The 27,060-nt window shown below is 36.6% G+C and overlaps 1 protein-coding gene and 1 long non-coding RNA gene across 2 annotated transcripts; one reads left to right on the top strand and one right to left on the bottom strand.

The window, feature by feature from the left end:
• Positions 1-217: 217 nt before the first annotated feature.
• On the bottom strand, positions 218-8,209 carry dlb (deltaB). The gene is given in 7 exon segments (NM_130958.1): positions 218-1,830; positions 3,809-4,025; positions 5,861-6,222; positions 6,696-6,953; positions 7,050-7,116; positions 7,600-7,839; positions 7,974-8,209. Coding segments are annotated over 7 exon segments (1,848 nt in total). The 5' UTR covers positions 8,025-8,209; the 3' UTR covers positions 218-1,177.
• On the top strand, positions 5,286-6,768 carry LOC147844055 (uncharacterized). Its single transcript, XR_015491434.1, has 2 exons — positions 5,286-5,428; positions 5,472-6,768. It is a non-coding gene; the product is annotated as an uncharacterized LOC147844055 (long non-coding RNA).
• Positions 8,210-27,060: the final 18,851 nt, after the last annotated feature.

The following is a 27,060-nucleotide window of genomic DNA, read 5'->3' as shown; positions in this document are numbered from 1 at the left end:
AAACAAAAAACTGCATGTCATGTGACTTAACCAAAGCACATCATTGGCTACACTAAAGTCTTCTCTTTCCAGCAAAATAATTAGAACGTTGGGCTTAAAAAAACAGCAGCAGGAAAATGAACATAAATATCATGTTGCCATATGGCAACACCATGCGGTAGAGGGTTAAGAATAAAAATGAAATGGTGTGATATCAATTAAACAGAAAGAGCAGAGGTATTTCTCATATAATTTATTTCATTTAAAGTAATAAACGCATGTACAAAATAAATTAACATAAAATCTTTACACAGACAAGACGATGATTGAAAGCAAAAGTACAAAAATGCAAAATAGAAACTTAGGCATCAACTTAGGATTAAATTAATAGGAAACATCTGGCAAAAAAAAAAACATTCACTGAAGAAAATCAGATTTTAATGTATTTAACCTATAAGAACCACTGACACATATTTCCCCATATCAGTTGAGGAAGAATCACACTGCTTAATACGCAATACAAAACTGGAGTAAAATCTTACCATTTGGTCTTAAGAACATATTGCTGACTGTGTTCTGCCAGCTTCCCCTTCTCCACATATTTAAATCATATTTTATATTTATTTATTTATTATTTTTTATCAAAACACTTGTTGCTTGTAACATCCTGACAAACTATTAACAATATTCTCATCCTTTAAAAAAAGAGAAAAGGGTTGCTTTTGTCAGTCTTATACAGATCCCAGAGCTTAACTAGAAACCTTTATGCGCTTCAGTTTACCTGACGTTTTTCTCTGTCAATAGAGGTATTTCCTTACTTAGTTCTCTTTGTATAGAGTCACTTTCACACTTCTTCATCTTTATATAAAGACATCAGTCCTCTTCATATAGAGTACTGCAACCTGTGTTTCAGCATTTGGTGCTCGTGTCTGTCTTCATATGGAAACAGATCCACACAGAGGTGTGCGTGTTGGTCTCTTTTGGTTTTTGGTTTACAGTCTTCCACCTATACAGATGGCAAAGGTCCAATCCCTTATTCGGTTAACACATCCCTCATTCATTCACTCATTCATTCATAAAAAATTAAGACAAAAGCAAGTGCTACATCCAAATTCTCATCCCTGCATGCGAGTTTTTGTATTCATGATATTGGAGTATGCATGAGTGTGTTTGTGTGTTGTTTAGGCATTAAAACATCTCATCTAAGCCCTCCTCCAGCACTCCACAGAAACTCTTGCCCAGCAGGGAGCGTGTGAGACGCAGCCAAAGAGATCCTGCCCTCGGTGTTGCAGGGTTTCACCTGACTGAAGTCTCTGTCATAGGGATAGTGCTGCCTGTCTAAATTATTCACCGTCTCCAAATCATTAAACACGGAATCGCACAGCTGCTGTCTGCGCAGTCTATGCCTTCTCCTTCTGAGCACCACCAGTCCCACACACACTCCCAGAAACACAGCCAGCACTCCTAACACACATGACACCGCCACAGCCGAGGGCGAAGTCTGCCCAACTCTTGGTGCCATCTTCTCCAGACTGGCCTGCACTGGAAACTCGCAGGTGGAACCCATGAAGCCGGGCACACACTGACACACTGGCCCGGAGAAATGAGTGAAACATGTTCCTCCGTGGAGGCATGGGTTCGTAAGACAAGCATCTGCTCGCAGGCTGCAGTTTTTACCAGTGAAACCCAGCGTGCAAGTGCAGGTGTAGTCGTTAATGCCATCTTGGCAGGTTCCAGCATTTTGACAGGGATAGCGGGCACAGTCGTCGATGTTTGTCTCACAGCGAGAGCCGCTGAAACCAGGGCGACAGCGGCAAAGAGCACTGGCACCCAGATCCACACATTCACCACCTACAATTACACAGAGAGGAGGATACATATGAGCAGGTGTAGTGGAGGAGAACTGTAACAGATACTGTAACACTAGCACCATTTAGCAGAAAGCTTTAAGCTGATCTTTTCCATGAAGCTTCATGATAATCATGATCATCGACCACATTTTAATCAAATTAAAATTTAACTCAGGGTTTCTAACTCTTAACTTCAGGGTTTTGAAGACCTTTTTGAGACCATTTTAAGACCATAATGAATGAAATTTATGAATTACACAAGGCCTAAAGATGTTTAAATGGCCAAGTTTAAACCTTAAAAACATTAAAAACAAATGTTATTGTAAGGAAGATAGTTAAGCCATATTAATAAGTAAACTGAGAAATTAAATAAATGTTTCCTAAAACTTTTACTGAAATATGTTGTTGGTGATTGGATGGGTGTTGGCCCAGTTGGAGCTTTACATTGACATAAGAAAATGAAGAGCCATTTAAAATGATTTAAGACCTAAAACCCTTATTTCAGTGGATTTAAGACTTTTTAAGGCCTAAATTTAGTTTTTAATAAAGTAAGACGTTTTCAGACTTTAAGACCCAGCAGATACTCTGCAACTGGAATGACTGATATGTATCGATTTTATGGTTTATTATTTTCTATTTGGGGGCTCAATAGATTTAAATGCATTGCAGTAAAGGATTAGTTCACCAAAAAATGAAAACTCTGTTATTAATTACTCATCCTCATGTGGTTCCAATCCCCCTGGGTTTTTCATTCATCTTCAAAACATAACATTGAATATTTTAGATGAAAAGAGAGCTGAAAGCTCTCTCATCATCATTCACAAACAGCAATGTTCCCAAAACAATCAGAATAGGAACCAAATGTCGTCCCCATTTTTTTTTCTTTTTTTGGGGGGGCAAAATATTGTTCTTAGAGCTTCATGTTATTACAGCTGAAGCCACACGGAATGTTTTGACAAATTTCTAGTTCATTTTCTGGACATTTCTTTATCGTTGTTGTCTGTGGAGGATGAGAGAGCTCTCAGATTTCATCTAAAATATCTTAATTAGTGTTCTGAAGATGAATCTCAGGTCTCAGGGGATTAGAGCCACATGAGCATGAGAAATTAATAACAGGATTTTCATTTGTGGGTGACCTAATCCTTTAATGGTTTATGTTTCTTTCTGGAGCTACTAGAATTTGCTTTCCATCAAGTGTTCTTGTTTGAGCAGCTTTAGCATATCTTCTTTGCGGCAAAAAGAGACAGCAACTCAACTTGTGGCTTTTTTTAAGGTATAGTTCACCCATCATTAACTCTCCCTTGATATTGTTGTGTTCTGTTGGACACAATATATATATATATATATATATATATATATATATATATATATATATATATATATATATATATATATATATATACATACATACAGTTGAAGTCAGAATTATTAATCCCCTTGCTTATTTTTCCCCCAATTTCTGTTTAGCGGAGAGAAGATTTGTTCAACACATTTCTAAACATAATAGTTTTTTTTTCTGTAGACTATCAAAAAAAATAGCTTAAAGGGGCTAAGAATTTTGACCTTAAAATGGTTCTTAAAAAACTAAAAACTGCTTTTATTCTTGCTGAAATAAAACAAATAAGACTTTCTTCAGAAGAAAAAATATTATTAAACATACTGTGAAAATTTCATTGCTCTGTTAAACATCATTTGGGAAATATTTTAAAAAAGAGAAAAAAATCAAAAGGGGGCTAATATTTCTGACTTCAACTGTATATTCTGAAAAATGTTGAGAACCTTTAACCATTGACACACATAGTTAGAATTACAAATAGCCTACTATGGAAGTCAGCGGTTGCAGTTCTTCAATAAATCTTCAACAAAACTAAAACTGTACTGGAACAAGTCAATAGTGAGTAAATGATGGTTTTCATTTTCTTTAGTGAACTATTGCTTTAATACATGACAGAACTTGTTAAGTTGCACTGTCCACTTACCGTTGGCACATGGTTTGTGGCTACAGCGGTCCAGCCTCTTCTCACAGTTGGATCCGGTAAAAGTCGGTGGGCATCGGCAGACGTAGCCACCGGTGAATTTCTCCTCACATGTGCCTCCATTAAAGCAGGGATCATCTGCACAGGTCATGGCAATGATTTCACAGTTCTTCCCGTAGAATCCCTGAGGACACGTGCAAGAGTAATCGTTCTCCAAATCCTGCAAGGAAAAAAGAGAAATACAGATATATTTAGAAATATATTAGCAAAGCATAAACACAAAATTAGATCTCAAACACCAGCAACTGACTTTGACAATTCATTATGCACGTGAAGCCCATCGCAATAACTAATTAAGTCATTAAGAGACATAGTTAGGTTAAAAATAAAACATTTCTGACCCATTCCTGACTCACTCTTTCTGACCCTTTATTTATAAAAATGAAAATGAGTTAGTTATTAAAGTATTACAATGTAATACATGATTGTGTTGTATTTTAAATTATTAAAACCTCTTGCTAATGAATGAGTAAAACCATGTGTGGTTAAGTATAAAGTTTAAAATTACAAAATATTACAATTTTGGGGCCACTCATAAATACATAAACAGCTTGTCTTTTTTTTTTAAATATCCTTTACAAGACTTTTTCATTTATATTTTCACCTACGCAACATTGCCCGCATCGGTCCTTTTCTCTCTACACAAGTTGCTGAAAGGTTTGTCCATGCTTTTATTACGTCTTCTTTAGATTTTTGTAGCTCTTTATTTAGGGGTCTGCCAGCCAGTTCACTTAAGATTTTACAATATGTTCAAAAAGCTGCACGTGTATTAACCCACACATCATCTCGTTCCCACATTACCCCTGTATTCCAACAGTTACACAGGTTGCCTGTTGTCACGCAACGATTTTAAAACTTTGATTTTAACTTATCAAGCTGTTCGTGTTTCTGCTCCTGATCATGTATGTGACAAACCTAAACTCAGCACCATGGGAGGTAGGGCATTCTCTTGTCGTGCACCTTAATTGTGGAATGCTCTCCCCACAACCATCAGGAACGCAAGTTCCCTGGACTGTTTTAAGAAACTTTCCTAAACCTCGTCTTTTTATTATTGCTTATAAGTTATGAGGCTTTCTTTTCATATGTATTTTTATCATTATTTTCATTCTTACCTTTTGTGTATTTCATGTTCTTCTGTGTTTTGATGCTCTTGTTAGCGATTTGAAAAGCGCAATACAAATCAAATTTATTATTATTATTATTAAACACTATTGCTACACCTATTTACATTTCAGTGGGTGTCTTCTATATGTCAGATCAAAAAAAATGTATGAAATTAATCTCTAATGTATATAAAAACAGCTTTTAAAGCTTTATTACAGTTTATACATATATATATAATAAAATTTTGTAATATATATAATACAGTTGAAGCCATAATTATTGCCCCCCCCCCCCCTTTTTTTTTTTATTCTATTTTAAATATTTCCCAAATGATGTTAAACAGAGCAAGGAAATTTTCACAGTATGTCTGATAATATTTTTTCTTCTGGAGAAAGTCTTATTTGTTTAATTTCAGCAAGAATAAAAGCAGTTTTTAATTTTTTTTAAAAACATTTTAGGGTCAATATTATTAGCCCCTTTAAGCTATTTTTTTTTTCGATAGTCTACAGACCACAGTCTACTACCATCATTATACAATAACTTTCTTAATTACCCTAACTGTCTAGTTAGCCTAATTAATTAATTAAGTTAAGCCTTTAAATGTCAATTTAAGCTGTATAGAAGTGTCTAAAAAAATATCTAGTCAAATATTATTTACTTTCATCATGCCAAAGATAAAATAAATCAGTTATTAGAAATGAGTTATTAAAACTATTATGTCTAGAAATGTGAAATCTTCTCTCTGTTGAACAAAAATTGGGGGAAAAATAACCAGGGGCGATAATAATTCTGACTTCAACTGTATATACATTTTTAAGTATGTTGTCATCCTGTTTGCTATGTTTTCACTAAGAAAAAAATACAGTGTTTTTATCATGTGAGTTGACTTACATTACAACTGCCGCCATTCTTGCAGGGGTTGCAGTCACACTCATTAATCTCCAGCTCACAGTTTGTGCCTCCAAATCCCGGCCGGCAAGTGCAAGTGTAGCTGCCCTGTCCAGTGTTGGTGCAGGTGGCGCCATTAGCGCAGGGTTTGTGATTGGTACAGTAGTTGAGGTCCTGGTTACAGAAGAGGCCTCCCCAACCCTCCTTACACACACATTGCCATGGCTGTGAACAGGTCCCATGCAGGCATCCTGGATAATGAACGCACTCACTGCAGGAAGGCCCCTGCCACCCCAGACGACACTTGCACTCTCCGGGAGACTCGCAGTAACCGTGTCGTTCACTGCAGTCTGAAGAGCAGATGGCTGAGGGAGGAGACACAGAGAGAGGGGGGGTTACACACACCACACACACACACACCACGCCCCCCTGGAGAGGGCAGATGAATGGGTGTGTTAAGTGTTGGGGCCAGCAGCTGGTGAGCTGACAGAGGTAATGCACTCTTTTGTATTTTGAGCTGCAGCAAGCGTGCACACACACACACACACACATTGAACGGCCCGCTAGCGTGTATCTGTTGGGTTTCTTTGTTTAGCTGAACAAAAGAAATCCAGAAGCCTAGGAGGAGCAGCTTAGCTTCCATCAGACACACAAAGATATGAGAGATAAAGAGGACGTATCGCTGCTGCTCAGGTTCCACCACACACAAACACACAACAATCCGAAAAGAGCTGGAACGGTCTCTTTTTGGAGACCCAGACATACTGTCCCAACAGAGTTCAAGCACACACACACACACACATATATATATACACACACACACACAGGTGGTACTCACGGTCAGAGCAGTAGTCTCCCTGCCATCCCACCAAACATTCCTTGTTCCCATTCTCATCGCAGGTATAGTGGCCAAGCGTGTCGTCACGAGGACGGCAGTAATCTGAACAAGCCTCGCCGAAGTAAAACTCATCACAGAACACATGATACGAGTAACGAAGCTCGCTCTGATCGCCAAAGTGAACATCCTGAGACCAGTCTTCCCCAACTGCCAAGCGCCTTCGTGTTGCTAAGCGGCTGATCAGGTTGTTTTGATTCTCTGTTGAGGGAAATTGAAGAAACATTTTAGTTTGAAGCACTGAATAATGAAAAGTGACTCAGGTCTGTATCTTAATTGAGTCCCTGATAGACTTACCTGTGTAATCATGATGCTCTTTGGGCGATTCTGCATTCCATGCCTCAATAATGAGAGAAAACGTCCCCTACAGAGAGAACAAAACATTATTCCAGATCTCTAAATATTATTTATTTTTTGGTTAAAATAGAAGAGCTGGCATTTTGCATTGTTCATTTGCTTTCACCTATAGGTGAAAAGTATAATGAACTGACATTTCAATTGTTTACTGCACTAATTCAGGCCTACATTTGGTTAAAAGTTTAGTTCATTCCACCCAAAAAAAAAAGGAAATTCTGTCATCATTTACACACCCTACTTGTTCCATATTAGTTTTTTCTTCTGTTGAATACAAAAGAATATATTTTGAAAAATGCTGGAAAACTGTAACCATTGACTTCCATGTATTTGTCTTTCCTATGGAGGTTAATAGTTACAGGGTTTCTAATTCTTCAATAAATTTCTTATATTGTGTTCAACATAACATTATTATATTCATATTTAGGTGAACTATCCCTCAAATGAGCATAATCTAGGCTAGTGTAACGTCCAAAATGTCGATGAACTTTACCGGCCACTTGAAGTGAAAAGGCACCCGGATGGCAGCGCTGCTGGCTATGGAGCTCTGGTCCGCTCGCAGGACGCTGGTCTGACCGGTTCCGAAGGTGCACGGAGGCTCTGCGGAGATCACGTCCTCAGAATGCTTGAGACAAATCCGAAAAAAGATGTTGCAGTCTCGCGTCCTCCTGCAGAAGCGCCGTGTGGTGCTGAAAGAGTGAACTTTCAACTCAAACACACCCGACGAAGCCACCTGTTCAAAGGCAGAGGAGGCGTATTGATGCAGCATCTTTTAATAAAACGACGAATAATAGCTAAATACAGTGAATAAAACAAATACATACTCTAAACTCTCATTTAAAACATTATGAAGTGTAAGTTCCTTACCAACTGCAACAGCGACACAGACAGCAGGCAGTACAAAGACAGATGCGCCATCTCGCTCACTTTATCCTAAACTTTACTACAAAAAGGCGCAAGTATCTTCATTCGTTACTTCCCAAGTTTTAAAGTGCTTGGAGATGAAGAAAGAAAGGAAAAAAGTTAGATGTCCTTGTAAGAAATCCTCGGCACGTCCATGAAAGTCCAGTGAGTCTTCATAGGAAAAGCGCACTTGTCCTCGTCGTTCTTCTGCGCGTGCGGTTTGTCTTGATGAATGGACTTGATGAATGGACGCCGTTATATACGTCTTGCCCCCCTCCACGTGACGTCAGAGGGGACATATGGCATAATATTGGCCTGATTAAATTGATCTGCTGCTGCATGTGGCAGTGGTGTTGATGGAGTTAATGCTGAAGGTGGCCATAATGCTATCTGTATCAAAACAGAAAGTTTTAATTGCAGTGAGGCAGAGCAGATGGGTTCTCCAATATGATATGGTGAATCTTCCCTGATTTTGCTTTTAAAAAGTACTAAAAGAAAGAAAGATCAATAAATAAATAATATGTATAGATATTGTACAAATAAATGAACTATATATGTTACATTATGTTATTTTACTCAAAACCAGATGTCTAATAGTAAATTCAGAAAACTCGTCATAAAACTGAAGTTGTCTCTTATTTATTCTTGAGCCGTACATTTATTTTACTGCATAACACATTTGAACACAATCAGTTTGGCAAGTTGAAGTAAAATGCAACTTTTGCAAAACAATTCAAGTTGAGCATAAAGTAGAATAATGATAATAGATATGCTGTCTCCTCACAAGATGCATCCTCAAATCCTGAGCTGTTATTTGTTAAATCTCACTCTCAAAATGTATTTTATATTTGCACAGTTGTCTTTTTTATTTTTTATTGATGTCAAGGTAAAAAAACAGGCATCATAAAAAAATTACATAGATTGTATATAAGTTTTATGGAGAGGTAAGCATCAAATAAGCACATACAAGAAAAAACAAACAGATGATATAAAATCAAGTGTTAAACAAATTTAAAAAAAAAATGAAAATAAGTCAACAGTTCTAATAGCTTTACATTTTTAGAGGAGACAATAGCTCTAATGTACTGTTGAAGTTCCTTTTCAAAAAACAATAAAAGAAAGTATACGTTGAGACAAATTACAGCGGTGTATGGAATTTTGCCAGAATTAAAAGAAGGTTAATAATTCCTTGTTTTTATCATCAGGGCAAATTAAAAAACCCAACCAGACATCTTTAAAAGATAACAAGGATCCTAGTAGTATTTTGAAAAGAAAGTTCAATTCAATAGCATTGTGTGTGAGGTCAATTCCACAAAAGATGATCAGAAGTTTCACTGGGTATATTCCAGAAAGAGCAGCATGTATCTACATCCGACCTAATTTTTTTCAGAAATGTCTCAGCTGGGTAAACTTTGTATAGCAGTTTAAATGAAACTGCTCTAATTTTGTAATTTGTTTATTATATATTTTACAGACAAAGACCAAACTTTTTTTCCATTGAATCCATTTTCTATCTAATAAAACTTCACATATGGTGTAGTTACAATTTCCTTTTGAATGAGAGACCTGATTTTGTAATTACGTGAGAAAGTTTGTGACAAAAATACATATTTTTCCCACTGAATTTTCCAAGGAGTGTAATGGCACAGGGGAAACATTGGATTCTTTACCATAACCTAAAGCAATTGTACAGTTGTCCCTGACCATTTAAGGGAGTTTGTGACGTTTGTTTGAACATAGGGCAATGTCCAAATATCTGCAAAAATTAAAAATAATTTTTGATACTGAAAAAAGTAGATCATTGTTTCATATAGGCAATTTTATACAGATATAAAACAGCAACTGGTTATCTTTATGTTTTAATTAATCGAAATAGCATCTATTTTCTTGAGTAGTACACCCTATCTAGGCTACAAGCGCAGGTTTCGGTTTTTAATTATTTCCTGTTCAACAAATACACAGACACACACACACACACAATCAATCTTAGACTGTGTGGTCTTTATGGCGCGTGCGGGCAGGGGGAGGCCAAAGGTTTGTCTTTGCAATGTTCTTTGTGTCTGTGGTGAAGGCACAAGTGTGTGTGTGTGTGTGTGTGTGTGTGTGTGTGTGTGTGTGTGTGTGTGTGTGTGTGTGTGTGTGTGTCTTTTGTTGAGCAGTATTCAGAGACGCTCTGGAGGATGGGTGGGGAAATATCATGATGACGCTTTTGTGTGGGTCAGCTCCAACAGCTGTATGTTAACAGGCGGCACATGGTCACTTATTGTCCGCCACAGCCCGCCCGAACTCACCCAACTGGCATCTGTTGCGGTCGGTAAATCCCTTGCAGTCATGATTGCGCCTATTTTTATACCGTGTAGCCTAATATTTGTCTACATATATGCCTTTTTGTTGTTTTCCACAGCACTGGGCCTGAGTGTTTGATAAGAAATTACAGAATATCGAATAGTAAAACTGTCTTTATCTGCTTATCTCATCGTTCATGCTAACTGAATGTAATTAAATTTCTTATCTATTTCTTCAAGAGTGGATTAAGCAATGACGTGTTGTCGTGTTCTTGTGTGTGTGTGTGTGTGTGTGTGTGTGTGTGTGTGTGTGTGTGTGTGTGTGTTGAGGTCGGTCACGCTGGCGAGGCTGTGCTGTTGTTATGGTAATGAGTGACGCGTGCCTCAGAACCCCTCCATTAAGCCATATCCACAATGCATCACTTATAAAGTCTTTTAATGGGCCTCATAAATAATTTCTCAAAGACCACTGATATGTGTAAATAAATAAAGCTATCATGAAGACAAAAGGCAATCCAAGTACAGATAGGCACTCTTGATTTATTTATTTTTTTCAGCAATGAAAACGAGGCTGTGGGGGATGCATGAATGATTATTGAAATAAAAAAAAAAAACTGTATAAATAAATAAAAAGGTTAAAATGACAAAACTAGCCTATATACAGTAGTTTTGAATGCTGAACATTACGTGATATTCTTGATCAGTGCCATCAAAAGACGCTTTCATTTAGATATTAAAAATTTCCCCTAAAAGTTCTTTAAACATTCAAAATGTTTAGTGGTTATGTTTTAATGTCTAAGAACAGAAGTAAAGTGGGCATTAAATTGTATTCTTTTGCATACATTGGTAATATTACCTTTGAATGTTCTCTAAGACTTCTTTTAGTCCAAGCTCTTGTCATTTCAAGGCTTGACTGTTCCAATGCTCTACAAGCTGGACTCCGATCTTGCACTTTCTAAACCTCTACAGATGATCCAGACAATTGCAGATCGTTTTGTCTTCAATGAGCAGCCCATGTAACACTTCTCTTTATCTATCTGCATTGATGCTTTCTTACACGACAGTGAACTGGATCTGCACTCTCTTATTCCCACCTGCTCTTACAGGTCTACATTCCATTTAGAAGCCTCCGGTCAATGAGTGAGCACCACCTGTGATGCCATCACAGAGATGCTATAAGTCACTCTCCAAAACCTGATCAATTCTGAGTGTGTCTCGCACAGGTGAGTGGGCTTGACAAACCACCTGTAGAAAACACACTCTTTCATCTCTCTGACACTTTAACCAACACATGTACCAGTGTCACACATTTACACCAGACATGTTCTTACAGTCATCCCATATAATAAAATTTTTTTTTTTCATTTTTTCATTTTTTTAAATTGTTCATTTATGAAGTGTGCTTCACACAGGTGAGTGGGCTTGACAAACCACCTGTAGAAACATTTTTTTCTCTCTCTCTCTCTCTCCCACTTTTAACTCTAGCAGTTCATCCTCCGATAAGCACAAACAGTTCCTTTGTATAATTAGCACTTCTTGTGTGTATTGCCTCCCCAATTGTAATTTGCTTTGAACAAAAGTGTCTGCTAGATGACTAAGGGCGTACTCACACTACGATATCCGAACCATACCCAGGCCTGTTTCCCGGATTGTTTGAGAAGTGTGATTGCTCTGAATTGGGCTCAGATGGGGTTCACTTTGCCGGAGTTGGCCCTGTTGGAAGAGGTGTGCCAGAGCGTGGTTTAACTTAGGCTTTGGCATAGTAGGCTTGTAGTATAAGTGAAAAGTGTGCCTGAGCCCGAAACTAAAGATGTGACGTGACTTTTAAGGGACTGTTTCAAATTGATCTATTAATCATTCGAACTGTTCAATGAACGCAAACTGTCGTGGTTTATTAAAGACGCAAACCCCTTACTGCACGACAGCTGCACCTTCAAAAAATCTCCTAATACCTGCTGTACAAGGGCTTTTATGATGATTTATAATCGTCAAAAGATCTGTTCAGCAAAGTATTTGACTGTCACTGCATCCCAAACGACTAAAAATAATAAAGAACAATATAACTAAAGCAATCTCCACTGTGCTGAGCGAAAGCACTTCTCTTCTGTTAAACTGAACAGTCCATCATTGATGACGTAACCGTACTCCGGCTCAGATGCAATGTGAGTGCAGGCTGTCAGGGGAAAGGGGAGGGGGACAACCGTGCTTTGGCACCATTCAAGGCAACCATGCCTAGTGAGAGTACGCACTTAATGTAAATGTAAATCTTGACAAGCATCTAACAAACATCCAGTGAAAAAAATCCACGAAGAACATATAGTCTATGTTGTTTTGTTAACATCTTGAGAACTTTAAAAGGCCAGGTAACTTTAAATGAACATTTCAAATAAAAATTAGACAACTTTGCCAGAACATAAGTCAAAATTCTGAGAATGTTCCCTGTTAGTGTGTTAGTGTTGGTTGAGTGATTTTGTGCTGGATAACATATGTCATTAATAGAGGGCAATGGACCTACAATGTGTGCTACCTTCCAGACCACAGATCAGATCACAGAGATTAGGGGCTTTTCTAGCCACCAGGCCTTGTTTTCTGAGATCTAATTTTCCCTGAAATGTTTTTCTTGTTGCCTTTGCTCCATCATTAATATCTCTAAACCGACTAACGCTGACATAAAGCACTATAAGCAGCTGAAGGATGGCAGGTGTGGTTAAAGCTGTGATTTCATTGTGTGTTGTCTTTCATTACTGCATAAGTTAAGCAAAAGAAACCACAAAAAAGCAAAATAAATCACTTTTACCAATATTGTAGTAATAAACGTCATCAAGGCTGAGAAGTAAACACTATGTTGCAAACAAAAAGAACAGATAAATGCCTCTAACAATACCTTCCTGAATATATTTGTCTTGTAATGCTTTAAAATGCTGTGCCAGTGTTTTTATGGTGTGCATTTGCCAAGTTGGCATACATTTGTATCACTGTAGTTCCTGCTCTCACAAAAGAGCTAACTTAGTTCCCCAAATGCTGTTCCTACAGCTAATCTCATTCTTAGATCCTGTGGTGTGAGCATGTTAACAATCGGGCACCTCTCCAGTAGTTCTAGGAACTGTGAAAAGTTCCTCTGATACAGAAAACCTTACACATGCTTTATCATGCTGTTGTCATGTAATATGGTTGATGACCTGATGAGAGAAAGCAGCATGATGTATGTACAGCATGCTTGAAATCAATATTAATAAAAGTATGTGCACCTGATACTGTTAAAGGTTTCAGCATTGAGAAGAATAAGTTAACGATGGTCAAAAAATGACACAAAAACAGAGACTAAGTCAAAAAGAAATCAAAGAGATTTGTTTTGATAAAGGTCTGTGCATGATAACACTGGATTAAACATAAATGCAAAAAATAATGATAATAATAATAAAAGTAAATAAATCAAAGAGATCTGACATAAAAACAGCTCACTGTCTGACATGCAAGATGGTTTAATCCTCGAATGAAAGCTCTGCAAGTGGTAACAAGTTAAGGTTCAGTTAAAAGCAATTGACACATGATCTGGGCTAAAGACTGGTAGCCAGATTTAGGCTTTTGAGAGGTTTGACATCTGCACAGACTGGAGAAGGAGAAGCACTTATCCAAAGAGAGAATCTCCACATAGCATTCAGAGGTGCTTAGCTGAAGAGGGTAAACACGTCAATAAAACAGGAAGCCCTTTCTTTAGAAAAGACTTTCTTACTGTTGGTTTATTGACACATTCCAGTTGTATTCTTTAATACACACTTGTACCATTATATAAACCATTTGACTTATGTGATGAACACAAAAGAAGATATTTTGAGAAATGTCTGACAGTTTTGTTTTTGTCCAATAAAAGTCAATGTGAAACTGTTCAGTTATCTACATTATGTGTGTTCTTTCATGTTTGCAGGGAAAAAATAATCCATATACATGTTTAGATTAACTTCAGGCAAGTAGATGATGAAAGATATTTAATTTTTTTATATATCACTTTAATAGAGTCTTTGTGACTTTACTTTAAAAATATGAAATAATTATATAAACAACCTGTAGTAAATTTAAACAGGGATCTGTATAAATTTGTACAGTTTGAACCCAAGAGGAAGAAGAGTCGTTGTCAGAGATTCAAATAAAAAAAAAGTTTACTGAAAATAGATCAGCAGAAGCCAGCTTCAACACTCGAAAATGAGTTTGTCGGCCGCTCTGCTTACAATCTCAAAACATCAACAATTATACTCTTCTTACATAACGTCATTCACTGCGTCATACATATACTGTAGATGTTTTACCCTGAATTAGTTAAAACACAGATAGACTACGAAAATTTCCACATGGGTGCATGCATACAATTCTGAATGTCAATATCTCAAGCATACAAACGTCAGACAACCACTAGGCTGTTTAGAGCTGACCCCTGACCTGTGAAAGGATCCACGATTGAATAAAACACACTCAAACTCTCAAAGTATGATCTGTTTCTTACCCAAGGCTGAGTGTGCACTCAGCAGTCTTATCAAAACTTGTTAAAAATCGGTATAATCTACATCCAAACTGGCAGTTTACATCCAAAAATTTTACAACTACAATGGCAAATATCAGTTTAGACATAATAAACAGATTAGTAAATAACACTACGAACAGTTGTTTCCAATTCTTAAAGAGCCCAGGTCTACTCAAGAAGTCTCCATGACCTCCTGGCAGGGTAGAACCTGAGGAAACAAATCATTTGACATACAAAAAAACAATGACACATTCATTCTTATTTTACTTTGTAGTGGGGTGACTTTAAGGTCACCATATAGTCTAGACCCTAAACTATTTAACTTTATTAGTAATCATAAAGACATAATAAAGGATATTACTCCATCCTGGAGTGGATATCCATCAGAAAATCCATACCATTCTTTTTTCATGAATGCTTGGGAGTGCTAAGAATATATTTCAGACAACTTTGATTTATTATAATTGATCATTTCATTTAAATTAAAATGAGTTAGTCCTATGTTTTCCCCTTTTTCCCGGTCTCATTCAGGTCCATTGATTTTTATACATTAAAAACAGCTCGTTTTGCAGCTTTATGTTGCAAACCGATATTTTCTTGTTATATTCTTCTTCTTTTTTTATGTATAGCCATGAACACTTGTTTGTAGAGCAAGTAGTCTGATGGTTTTCTGCTGTTTATTATTCTTAGTCATTTCTCCCATAGAATCGGAAGTTCTAAAACAATCGCAAAAACGAGTACACTTCCCTATTCCAGAATAAGGTCAACAAACACAGATTATTTTTGTAAAAACTACATTCTCTTGAAATTGATTCAGGTCTTGTAGTGTCTGGATGGTTAAAGGACATTAATAGTAAAAGACAAAAACTTACCTACATATTCGAATATTTCTATGTTTACAAAAACAGCTATTAGCAATGAGAAGAAACATAAAAGACGACAGAGGCGCTTTCAACAGAGAGTTCGAAGAGGACAAGGCCAATGTACTAAAGTGGGTTCATTTTCTGCTGACCATAAAGGAATAAATGGTCAGATGACATTTCTGACCAACTATTACAATCGGAAACTGGAAGAGGCCTGGAAGCATTATCTTCAGAAAAAGATATTCTTTGCCAACTAGGAGCTCTGACCTTGGAGGACAAGACTCTTGAAAGACTGCCCAAATGTAACAGAAAAGAAATGCTTTGCCATGTTTTTATTCAAATGTATCACCCTCGAGAGACAACAAAAAAGGATTTTTATGTATTAACAGATATCTTTAACTATATCAAACATCGATAGCTTAAAGCATTAAAGGCACACCTGTATTCAAGGTTTGAATACTGTATAAAAGGCTGGAGAAGACAGACCAGCAGCGCACTTAACTGACTTCTTTTTATTGAATGTCTTAGGCCCTTTATTCTCAATGGACAAGAAAGTAAGGGGTTTTGTTTTGTTATTGTGATTGTCTTTATTCTACTTTTTTGCTGAATTTATTTTATTAATAAAAGTGTATTCTATCAGTTTTTTTTTCACTGTAGTGGACACTGGCTTCATTTGCTGATCCCATCAAGATACCTTTGATGGCATTCCTTGATCAACATTACAAAAGATGGTCCTAACAAAACTATAGCTAAGAAATATAGCCAAGAGACAATTCTGATTTCTTGATTTAATTAAAGTATTAAATAAAGGCATTCAGCACAGCCTACGTATTTTCCTTCCTCTTGATTCTGTTAACAGGTTAATATATGATTAGAAAAGTGGTAATGTCATCGTTTTAATAAAATAATTTGAAAAAGGTCTGGTCTGAAGAAGCAGTGACTGCACTAAATATTCTCAGTGGATGCATTTCATTAATATTGGGCAATTACTCTACTTCTAATCTAATAGTGAGGCATCTGTTAATTATCCGAGTAATAGAATGACCGGGTGTTTGTATCAGTGTTTGCATTGAATTATTGCATCCATGTATGTGTGTGTGTTGACTCATTGTCTGTGTCGTGCAGATGGGCAATGACTGATTTGTGTCTTGTAACGTGGATGTTGGGGGATGGAGGTCCCTTGAGGTGGGACACAGGCGCGCAGGAGCATGGGAACCCCAGAACACCCTTCACTCCACATGCATATATACATATTTATGACCCCGCACCCAGACACCTCAGATCTCTCATGTGTGCATGCAAAATTGCCTGCAAAGAAAAACACGCACACAGACTTTTCTCTTAGTCATTTTCAGTCACTTAGAAGGCGGTAAATCAAAAGCTTTGTCATGACTTTATGTCATCTTGGCAAGTAGAATGTTATAATAACACCTCAAGACATAAACAATTGAGGTCAAAATTAAAGGACAACATACATTTGAAGTGAAAGTTATTAGCCCCCCTGGGTTATAGTGCCATGTTTTTTTTGTTTTTCCTCAATTTCTGTTTAACGGAGAGAAGTTTTTTATAGCACATTTTTTTAAACATAATAGTTTTAATAACTCATTTCTAATAACTGATTTATTTTATCTTTGACATGATGACAGTAAATAATATTTTACTAGATATTTTTCAAGACAATTCTATACAGCTCATAGTGACATTTAAAGGCTTAACTAGGTTAATTAGGTTAACTAGGCAGGTTAGACTAATTAGACAAGTTATTGTATAACGATGGTTTGTTCTGTAGACTATTGAAAATCTATAGCTTAAAGGGGCTAAACATTTTGGCCTTAAAATGGTTTTTAAAACTTAAAAACTGCTTTTATTCTAGCTAAAATAAAACAAACAAGACTTTCTCCAGAAGAAAAATATTATCAGACATACTGTGAAAATCTCCTTGCTCTGTTAAACATAATTTGGGAAATATTTAAAAAAGAAAAAAAAATCAAAGGGGGTTTAATAAATCTGACTTTAACTTTATGAAAATGATTGGGGTTTTTTTTTTTCAGACAAAATGTAATCTTCAGATTTGTGAAGGAATTTTAGTTGTGGTTACCATGCTTGCAGAACCTTCTTCTTCTTCTTTTTTTTTTAAAGAAAATTAACCTAGTCACTTCAACAACAGCAACAAAATCTTCATTATGTGGAGAAAAAAAGTCATAAAAATGTCGTTATTTAATGACAAAGAGAGATTATAATAGAAATTTTGGAAGATTACAGAAGTCAAAAAAGAAAGGGACCTTGAAATGAATAACCTCAGATGTGCTGTGGTTTTAGTAAGCTCTTTTTCCAGACTCTTTTACAAGTAATTGTAGTGGGTGTCTAAGTTATAACCCATCAAGAAATCTTGTGTTTAACTGACAGCTTGGCTAAAACAAGACTAAATCTAAGATGCTTAAAAATAGTCCAAAAGCTAGACTAGACAGATTGGACGGACTTCACATGTGTAGTCATTCATTCCTGTGTGTTTGATGACTAGTCTAGTTTTGGGCTATGCTCTGACATCTATTAGATTGTCACTGATGGCCCAGATTTACCCAAGATTTCTGTATTTTTAGATGTCTATTAGATTTTTAATCAGGTTTAGATCAGAACACTGGGTTGGCCATGTCTGTCACGGTCACACAGGGATGGTTATGTTTTTAGAAAGTTTATTCAAAACAATGTAGATAATTTAGAGGGGAAGCAGGTGAGTGGTATTGCAGAGTGAGAGCAATCTTGGTAACCAATACGTCTTTCATCAACCACCAGAATATAATAGTCACTTCCCTTATTCATTGAATAGGCATCCACAAGTGAAGGAACAACTGAGACATCTGAAAAGGAGGCTGGGCTGCAGACATTCCCCTCTTTGATTGGGGCTGTTCCTCTATTATAAGTTTCCAACAAAGAGTTCAGTCCTGCATCCTCTCCTTGTAAGTTCAGACTTCGCAAGTTTGATATGGCAAACAGACTCCCGAGGACATGTCAGGTAAACCTTCAAAGGGAACAGTGTAGTTTATAACCTCATTTACTTCATCGTGGCTACGATGTTTCACTATATCTTAATAATAAAATGAAAACATGATATAAAGAACTGCTATTTTCATTTTGATCTTAACAACTTAACAGACAGCAGAAATGTTGAGGCATTGTGCAGCATATATGAGCATCATCTTCACTGCATGTGTGTTCATAACAAAATGGAGCCTTAAACAGAACTGCCTCTTCATTTTCATAGAAAATACGAAACATACCGTCTCTTTTGCTGAATATCCGTGTTAATAATCATAATAGTTTTAGTTTTAAAACAGCATTTTAGAATGAAATAATGGCCATTATAACACTATAACGTACAATAAGCTTATATATTATAGGAAATAAAGGCAAGCAATCAGTCAATTTACGGAGTGTACGTGGTTCCATTTTTATTAACTTATCTTTGCGCTCAGCCAAAACACGTTACCCAAGAACAAGTAATAGATTCAAAAGACCAAACTCAGGGAATATGTCGTTAGATATAGACAACAAAATGAATTAAATATCACTTTAAACAAATATAGTGAGATCAGAGCCAGCGGGAGATCCTTGATGAACACTCCGAGCACAGCTCTCGTGGGTAGATACTGTGCAGCACATGCCAGAGGTGTAGATGGAAAGCTGTTCAAAAACGCTGGGTGAAACGCTGGTGTGGACGAGGATCGTTTTCATTCTAAAACATCGTTTTAAAACTAAAACGCACTAGTGTAAATGGGACCTCTGTGTGAAGGGGGGGGTTGGGGGGGGGGGGGGGGGGGTGAACCGACTTCGATTCCAGCCGATGAGTGACTGGAATATGTGAGTTCATATAGTGAGCGGTGATTAATGGTGCAGATGTATGTAATCAGTAGTCGGGTGATTGTGCACAGGTGTGGTGAGAGGTGGCTGGTGAGGAAAGCGGTGATTGCAGCTCTAGAAACAAGCTGGGGATGTGACAATGGGTTCAGTCTTTTTAAAATTTGACAGCAGAGCAAAGATTAGTCTTGTCTTTGGTTTTTTGTATTCTTTTGATGAGAGGTTTGATCACTAAACATCATCATTCCTCATCAGTCCATATTTTCTGATACTCCACGAGACATCCTTACCGTGTTTATAGCTGAAGTGGCTTTTCCAACAACTCACCATCCTGCAAAGTCAGTGAAAACTGTAAAGTTAGGCTGACAGTTAATTATTGTATATAAAATAATTAAGGATTTTGTCACAAGGTGCCAAATAAACACAGATGAGAGGAATCTGAAAGTGTGTACAATTTGTGATGTTTACAAATATCTATCTAATTTGTATTATTTGCTTCTGAACACTCATGAAATATACTAAAACTTGAATTTTTAATCATTTAATAGGACTAAATGTGACATTGTTGAGTGGGGTTTTGAAAGTACAACGAAATCCTGAGTTATAATTTTTTTCTGTTCCTAGAACTGCATTCCTGTTTGAAAATATTATCCATACCTATATCAAATCACCCTAAATCCATAACTGTAAATTATTACGTAAAAATAACTGTAAATATCAAGTCAGTAATAATTTTATAACAATGATGTAAGCACATAACCCCAATTATAAGCCTAAACATATCCTATTTTATAAATGTATACTTCAAATCTGAATGGCTGATTGGAATGTTGTTCCAGGATCAACATCAGTTATAATCCTGGAACATACCCTGTATGAGGAAATCACTCTAACCATGACAAAGCAGTGACCTCTAATTATATTTTGGTAAAGTGTTCTCTAATTTGGGTTTGGATTTTATATCATCGCACTAATTTTTAACTTTAACTATTTTAACTTTAACTAATTAAAAGTGAACATGAATTGACTCCAAAATATGAAGCCCCAAAACAGACTGATGTCCATTCACAATCCTCAGACTTAAGATATCTGATTACACACACACACACACACACACACAGCCTCACAGATTCATTCACTCTCTTCACCGTATCCTCATTCGAGCCTATAGATGACACCCGACCCAGGATTTCCACACACGTCATGACATCTGCTCACCCAGAAGACCAGCTCCCATAGGACACACACACTCACACACACACGCACACATTAGTCAATATTAGTGACCCACAGTGGAACAGCATCTGTAAGACACACACTCTCTATCTGCATCTGTTGAGCCTTGAGCCCTTTGGGACGACAGACTGGTCTTTCACATACACACATACACACACACACACACACACACATGCGCACACACACACACATTTACTTTGCTTACTTATAAACATAGTTATACATTTTCTACCTACCCTTATAGAAAAACTTCCGCGTTTTTACAATAAAATTTAAATACTAAAGTTAATAAAATAAGAACGTCTCCATGAACAGGTTTATGATGAAGTTGTCAGGCTTTGCTCACATTTGGGTTCTCATTTATCCCCAAAAAATGATTAAGTATACACACACTTGCATGCACATGTGTACAGGATCTACTTGCCTTGAGGGAAGTGCTGACCTTTGGCCTATGATCAAACTATGTAAATGTGTGTGTGTGTGTGTGTGTGTGTGTGTGTGTGTGTGTGTGTGTGTGTGTGTGCTGCAGCTGCTGTGTTCAAGTAAGAATGACAGGAATAATCTCAGAGAAACAGATCTGCCATTTCCAGAGAAGCACATAGCGGAAAACACATTTGGTCAAAGTCGTGGTCTTGTGGTCTTGTGTCAGTGCTCAAGGGACATTCACATTTGAGTCTGGCTCGGTTTATGTCCTTGCATTTTTGTTCACATTTATTTCATGACATTGCAAATAAAGGAAAAATGTGTGGATTATATTTACGAGAAATCACATTCCTTCGACTTTTTCTACATTTTGTTTACTGAAACGTACTAAATTCCACAAAGTGCACTGAAACAACAATTTTAAAAGCTTGGTTGTGTTTATACCATACAAAGCAATGTGTGCTTATGCTTCATTTGTAAAAAATCACCTTATTTTTTCATTTATCTTACTTTGATTATATACAGCTACTCAGCTAATATGAAAACAACTGTCATAGTTCCTATTTTCTCAGAAAGGCCCGCCTTCAAGATGCTCTGATTGGTCAGCTAACATAATGTGTTGTGATTCGCGGAATCGCGGATCGGCTCCACATCCCCAGGAAGCGTCACATACCTTCAAGCACACACTTTTTGCGTTGTGTAAACACTGTAAGTCAGAGTAGCTGTTAGCCGCATCAGTTTGTGCTTGAATATGACTGAAAATGAAAAGTACACAGCTGAACCTCACGCCTGCTCTTTAATAGAATATCTGACAAGTGCTTTTCACATATATTTTAAACAAGCATGTGTAAGTAATATAAAATGTTCACATATCTCTTGCGAATTTGTTATTTGAGATGTAGAATGCAGGGAAAGCGTCCGTAAAGAGAGACACTGCAGCGCTGCTGAAGATTGTGGCTGTTCACATGGGTTTGACAGATAAATATGAATTTGTAGCTAAATTTTTAGCAGTGCCTAACAGCATTTCCCAGTGTTTGCATCCTTGTTTACATCCTCATTACAACATACCGTTAACGCTAGAAACTGTGCATGTAGTTGATCAATTTGTAACAATTAAAAATACTTACAGTTTGTGGCTCACAATCCAGAGGTTCTGCTATTATGGTTGGAGCTGCTCCTTCTTTGCTCCAAAATCCAGCACTGAACTGGGAGAGATTCTGGAAGCTGTCCTTTGTCAAATGCTAGCTATATATATTTTACAATTCTTTGGAACATAATTAAATTAAATTGTAAGCTCTTCTTTCTTTGTGTTGTGTCATTTGGAAGCCCAAATACAGAAACAGAACAAGCTCTGTGCAAATAGCAGCGTTTGAACTGCATTTTAGCCTTCTCTGCTACAATACAGTGCCTCTGGCTATGCGTCTTCAATGCGCAGGGTGTGCACTTGGTAAAAGCGTGTAACCAGAAGTCTGTGTGATCTCACTAACCCCGATTTATTTTTTTTTAGTCTCCAAACTTTGTTCGCTGTAGGCTTTACTAAGCTTACTCTGTAAAAGTCAGTGTCTCACTTTGCATTACACTTTGAGCGCATTACATTCAGAGATGTTGATTCTGTTCACACAGCTACATTACAAATCAACTAAAGTTTAAAATATGATATCGTAGTGGACCACCCCTTTAAAGACACAGCTATAAAATTAAGCATGCCGATGTACAAAAACTGAAAAGTCACTTTAAAACAAACTTATATAGGAACTACTAGTGATTTCCAAAATGTATTACAAAAAAATGTCAACACATCTAATCAAATATGACATTTTTAAAGAGTGAAATTGTATTTTCTTGTGAACTAATGCAACTATCACAATCACAACATCAAAAAAATAAAATAGTTTACACTGAAAATGGCAAATGAATTTAATTACAAAGAAACAAGCAACACACTGAATTACACTTGAAACTAACACAGAATTAAGTAAAGGACCTTACAATAATATTTCTTGTGAATGTTTATTTTCTACTGAGAAATATCTTTATAAACAAGTATAGTCGAGAGAGTTTTTACTGAGAGATTTATAAAGTTCAGAATTTTATTATAAAGGAATTCAAATGATCAGACTGAAATAAATGAGAAATGTAAGACTATAGAGAATTAAATAACTTGTAAAACAAAAATATACCATGCACATAGCAAATGTTTTATGGCCCAGCCTCGGGCCACACAAAAACTTTTCCCTTAGCCCAAGTACCGCAAAGAACGACGGTCCTGAAGTGGCCCATAACTGGATTAAAAACAAGGGCCACACATGAGCCATAATCGGCCTGAATCTCAGCCAATTTATCACCCTGAACTAGGCAACAACTGGTATTTTATTGGGTACTGATTCTCAGCTATAAGTCAATACTTTAACCAGAAACCCCAAAAACTGAGCCATAACCTAGCCTAATGTTACCTAAACAATGTAAATAATCGCTACACTTCCCATCCACAACTGGCGCATGGTTTGCTGTCATGCATGCAGTGCCATCATTGTCATGCATGGCCCACATTCGGCTGACATTATGCATGCCAGTGCCGGCAACACGCCAGAAGTGCCACATTTGGGCCAAGTCCATTTGCTATGTGGGTTTTATTACATTATTATAATTGTTTTTTGTCAGTATATAAGAGCATCTACTAAAATTAGATGTCAATTCCAACTAAACAAGAAATAAAATAAAAAACTCATTATTTACTAATTTATAGAATAGCAAAAAAAATATTTATTATGAATTGATAATGGTGTTTTTTCATATCATAGTTGCTGACTTTGAAATAATGATTACAGGCGTTGACATATAATAATAAATAATTAAAACAGTCATTCATTCATTTTCCTTCAGCTTCAGTCCCTTATTTAGCAGAGATCGCCACAGTGGACTTCCAACTATTCCAGCACATGTTTTACACAACGGATACCTTTCCGGCTGCAACCCAGTACAGGGAAACACCCATACACTCTCTCTCATGAACACTCATCACTAGTTTACCCAATTCACCAATACTGCTTGTCTTTGGACTGTGCGGGAAACTGGAGCACCCGGAGGAAACCCACATGAACACAGGGAAAACATGCAAACAGAAATGCCAACTGGCCCAGCCGGAACTCAAATCAGCGACTTTCTTGCTGTGAGCGACAGTGCTAACCACTGAGCCGCCACAATTAAAACATTAAATAGCAAATCTTATTACAATTTCAACACAATAATACACATAAATCTAACATCCACCTTGTTTTCAGCTGGAAGTTAACAGCAGTTTTTGGTGGATTTATAAGATTCATCAGCAGTAAGCTAACTAAACTGTTGAATTACAAACCAATGTGTAATTTTTTTTAATATTAACACAGTAAAATAATATGGTAAGACAGCAAGAATCATAACAAGCTGATGATTACTGCTACAAGACAAAAACTGGAAGTGAATATAAAAAGTTGAAGCCAGAAAACAAAAATAAAACAAAAATACAACAATATAGGAAGTACAGTTGAACAGCAAAAATATAAACATGTGGTTAGATGTGGAAACAGGTGCAGTGAACACACCGCGGCCCCTCAGCTCATGCAGTTGAATGGGCCTGAATAAGGCTGCGGGCCCCTCTCTACACCTCTGAGGAGGAAAACGGCCTCACAGCAGAGGCAGCGCTGGGTTATTAGTGAACGCAGAGTGACAGATGCGGGATAAAAGAGAGAGGGCAGGAGAATCAGCAGGGGTGAAAGAGAGAGAAGAAAAGGTGAAGAGGTCAGCGGACCAACAGAAGAAGGGGAGGAGAGATAGAGTTGTACTTGAAAAAAAAAAGGATCGATAAATCTATCCGCCGCTGCTGCTTCACGCTCCGCCTCTTTTGTTCCAGATGGCAGCTAATGTGTGGCAGCATCACCGAAAAATCACCTTCAGACACACAGAAATCAGGGTTTGAAGTCATTAAGCTTTTTTATTCACAAGCCTCTTGTGCACATTAAAGGGCTAGTTCACCCCAAAATAAACATTCTGTCATCATTTACTCATCCTTCACTTGTTCCAAGCATGACTTTCTTTCTTCTGCTGAACACAAAAGTAGACATTTGAAAGAACTCTGAAACCTGTAACCACTGACTTCCATTGAAGGAAAACAAATATATGGAAGTCAATGGTTACATGCTTTCAACTTTCTTCAAAATATCTACTTTCGTGTTCAACAGAAGACAGAAAGTCAGGTTTGGAACAAGTGAAGGATGAGTAAATGATGACAGAAAGTTTATTTTTGGGTGAACTATTTCTTTAATATGCACATGAGGTTTCTGAATGAAAAAGCTTAATGGTTTCTTGAGGGTGAGTCAATTTTGTTTAATAAAAAAAATAATAATTAAAAAATTTATAAAAACAAACAAAAATTTTTTCACTTTCTGCCAGTTTAACCAAGTTAAATGTAAAAGTTTTAAATAAATTTTTCAGACTATTATGAATGAAACGTCAGACTTATACAGGGCTAAATGCCAAGGATTTTTTTCGAATATCACAGTTAGAAAAGATTTTCACTTGCCCTATCAAAACCACTATTTATATATATATAATTTTCAAATACATCCATTCTCAAACAAAACATAGTGGTCAATTATTTAAGTCTACAAAAATAATAATTTAATAATAAAAAATGTAGGTCTGGCCAGTATCCTCAACAGTAAATAAATGGAGAACTTTTAAGCAAATGTTAATGTAAGGACAGTAATTAAATGCTATTTTAAAAAAAGTGTTAAAGAGATGGATTGTTGGTGATTGTATGGGATAGCTATCAACAAAGTAAAATTAAAACCTGTTAAAAAATATTTAAGACCTACAGCACAATATCTCAGTAGATTTAAAACTTTTTAAGGCCTAAAATATCATTTTGGACATTTAGGACATTTTAAGACTTTTTAGGTCGCTGCGGATAGTCTGTTTTTCCCCATAAAGACTATTTCATTCATATATTAATTTCCTTCAGCTTAGTCGCTTTATTCTTCAGGGGTCATCACAGTGGAATACCAGCTGCAACCCATTACTGGGAAACACCCATACACTCTCACATGCACTCTGATACACTACAGCGAATACAGTTTACTCAATTCACACAGCACATGTGTTTGGATTTGTGGGGGAAACCCGAGCACCTGGAGGAAACCCACACCAACTCAGGAAGAACATGCAAACTCCACACAGAAATGCCAACTAACCCAGTCTGCACTCGAACCAGCAACTTTCATGCTGTGAGGCGACAGTGCTGACCACTGAGCCACCTTGACACCTTAAAGACTATTTTGTGGTATGCAAATATTCTTTGGATGTTATGTGTGGGTTTTTTTTATCAAACAAATATTAATAAATAAGGAACCTTTATTATTGAGGCTGTATAAATATATCAAATCTGTGTGTCCTTCTGGAACTTTACAAAAAGGAAAATACTTTTGTTTGGTTTTAGAAAACTACACAAATAAACAAAAGAACAATTGACCGGGTTTTTTCATTCCTAAAAGAAGAGTTCCCTCAAAACTGAATATTGATTTACTTATCCACATCGGGTTCGTCACAAAGCTGTTTGAGTTTCTTTACACTGTTGAACACAAAAGAAGATATTTTGAAGAATGCTGAAAACCTGTAACCATTGACTTGTCTAATTTTTGTTTTCTTATTATTTAAATTGGTGACTAAAGGTTTCCTATTTTCTCTAAAATATCTTCAAGTTCAACAGGAAAAAAATCTGATTAATTGATGCCGAGTAAACAGTGAAGTTTAATTTTTGAGGGAACTATCTCTTTAAAATGCATTCGTTTTACTACTAGTTATTTAATTGTCTAAAATAACCGAAAACTAAACCA

This window comes from Danio rerio, chromosome 5 (genome assembly GCF_052040795.2).
Source record: "Danio rerio strain M-AB ecotype USA chromosome 5, GRCz13ab, whole genome shotgun sequence".
In the NCBI taxonomy this organism is placed as follows: domain Eukaryota; kingdom Metazoa; phylum Chordata; class Actinopteri; order Cypriniformes; family Danionidae; genus Danio; species Danio rerio.
This window is presented reverse-complemented; position numbering and strand designations above follow the sequence as displayed.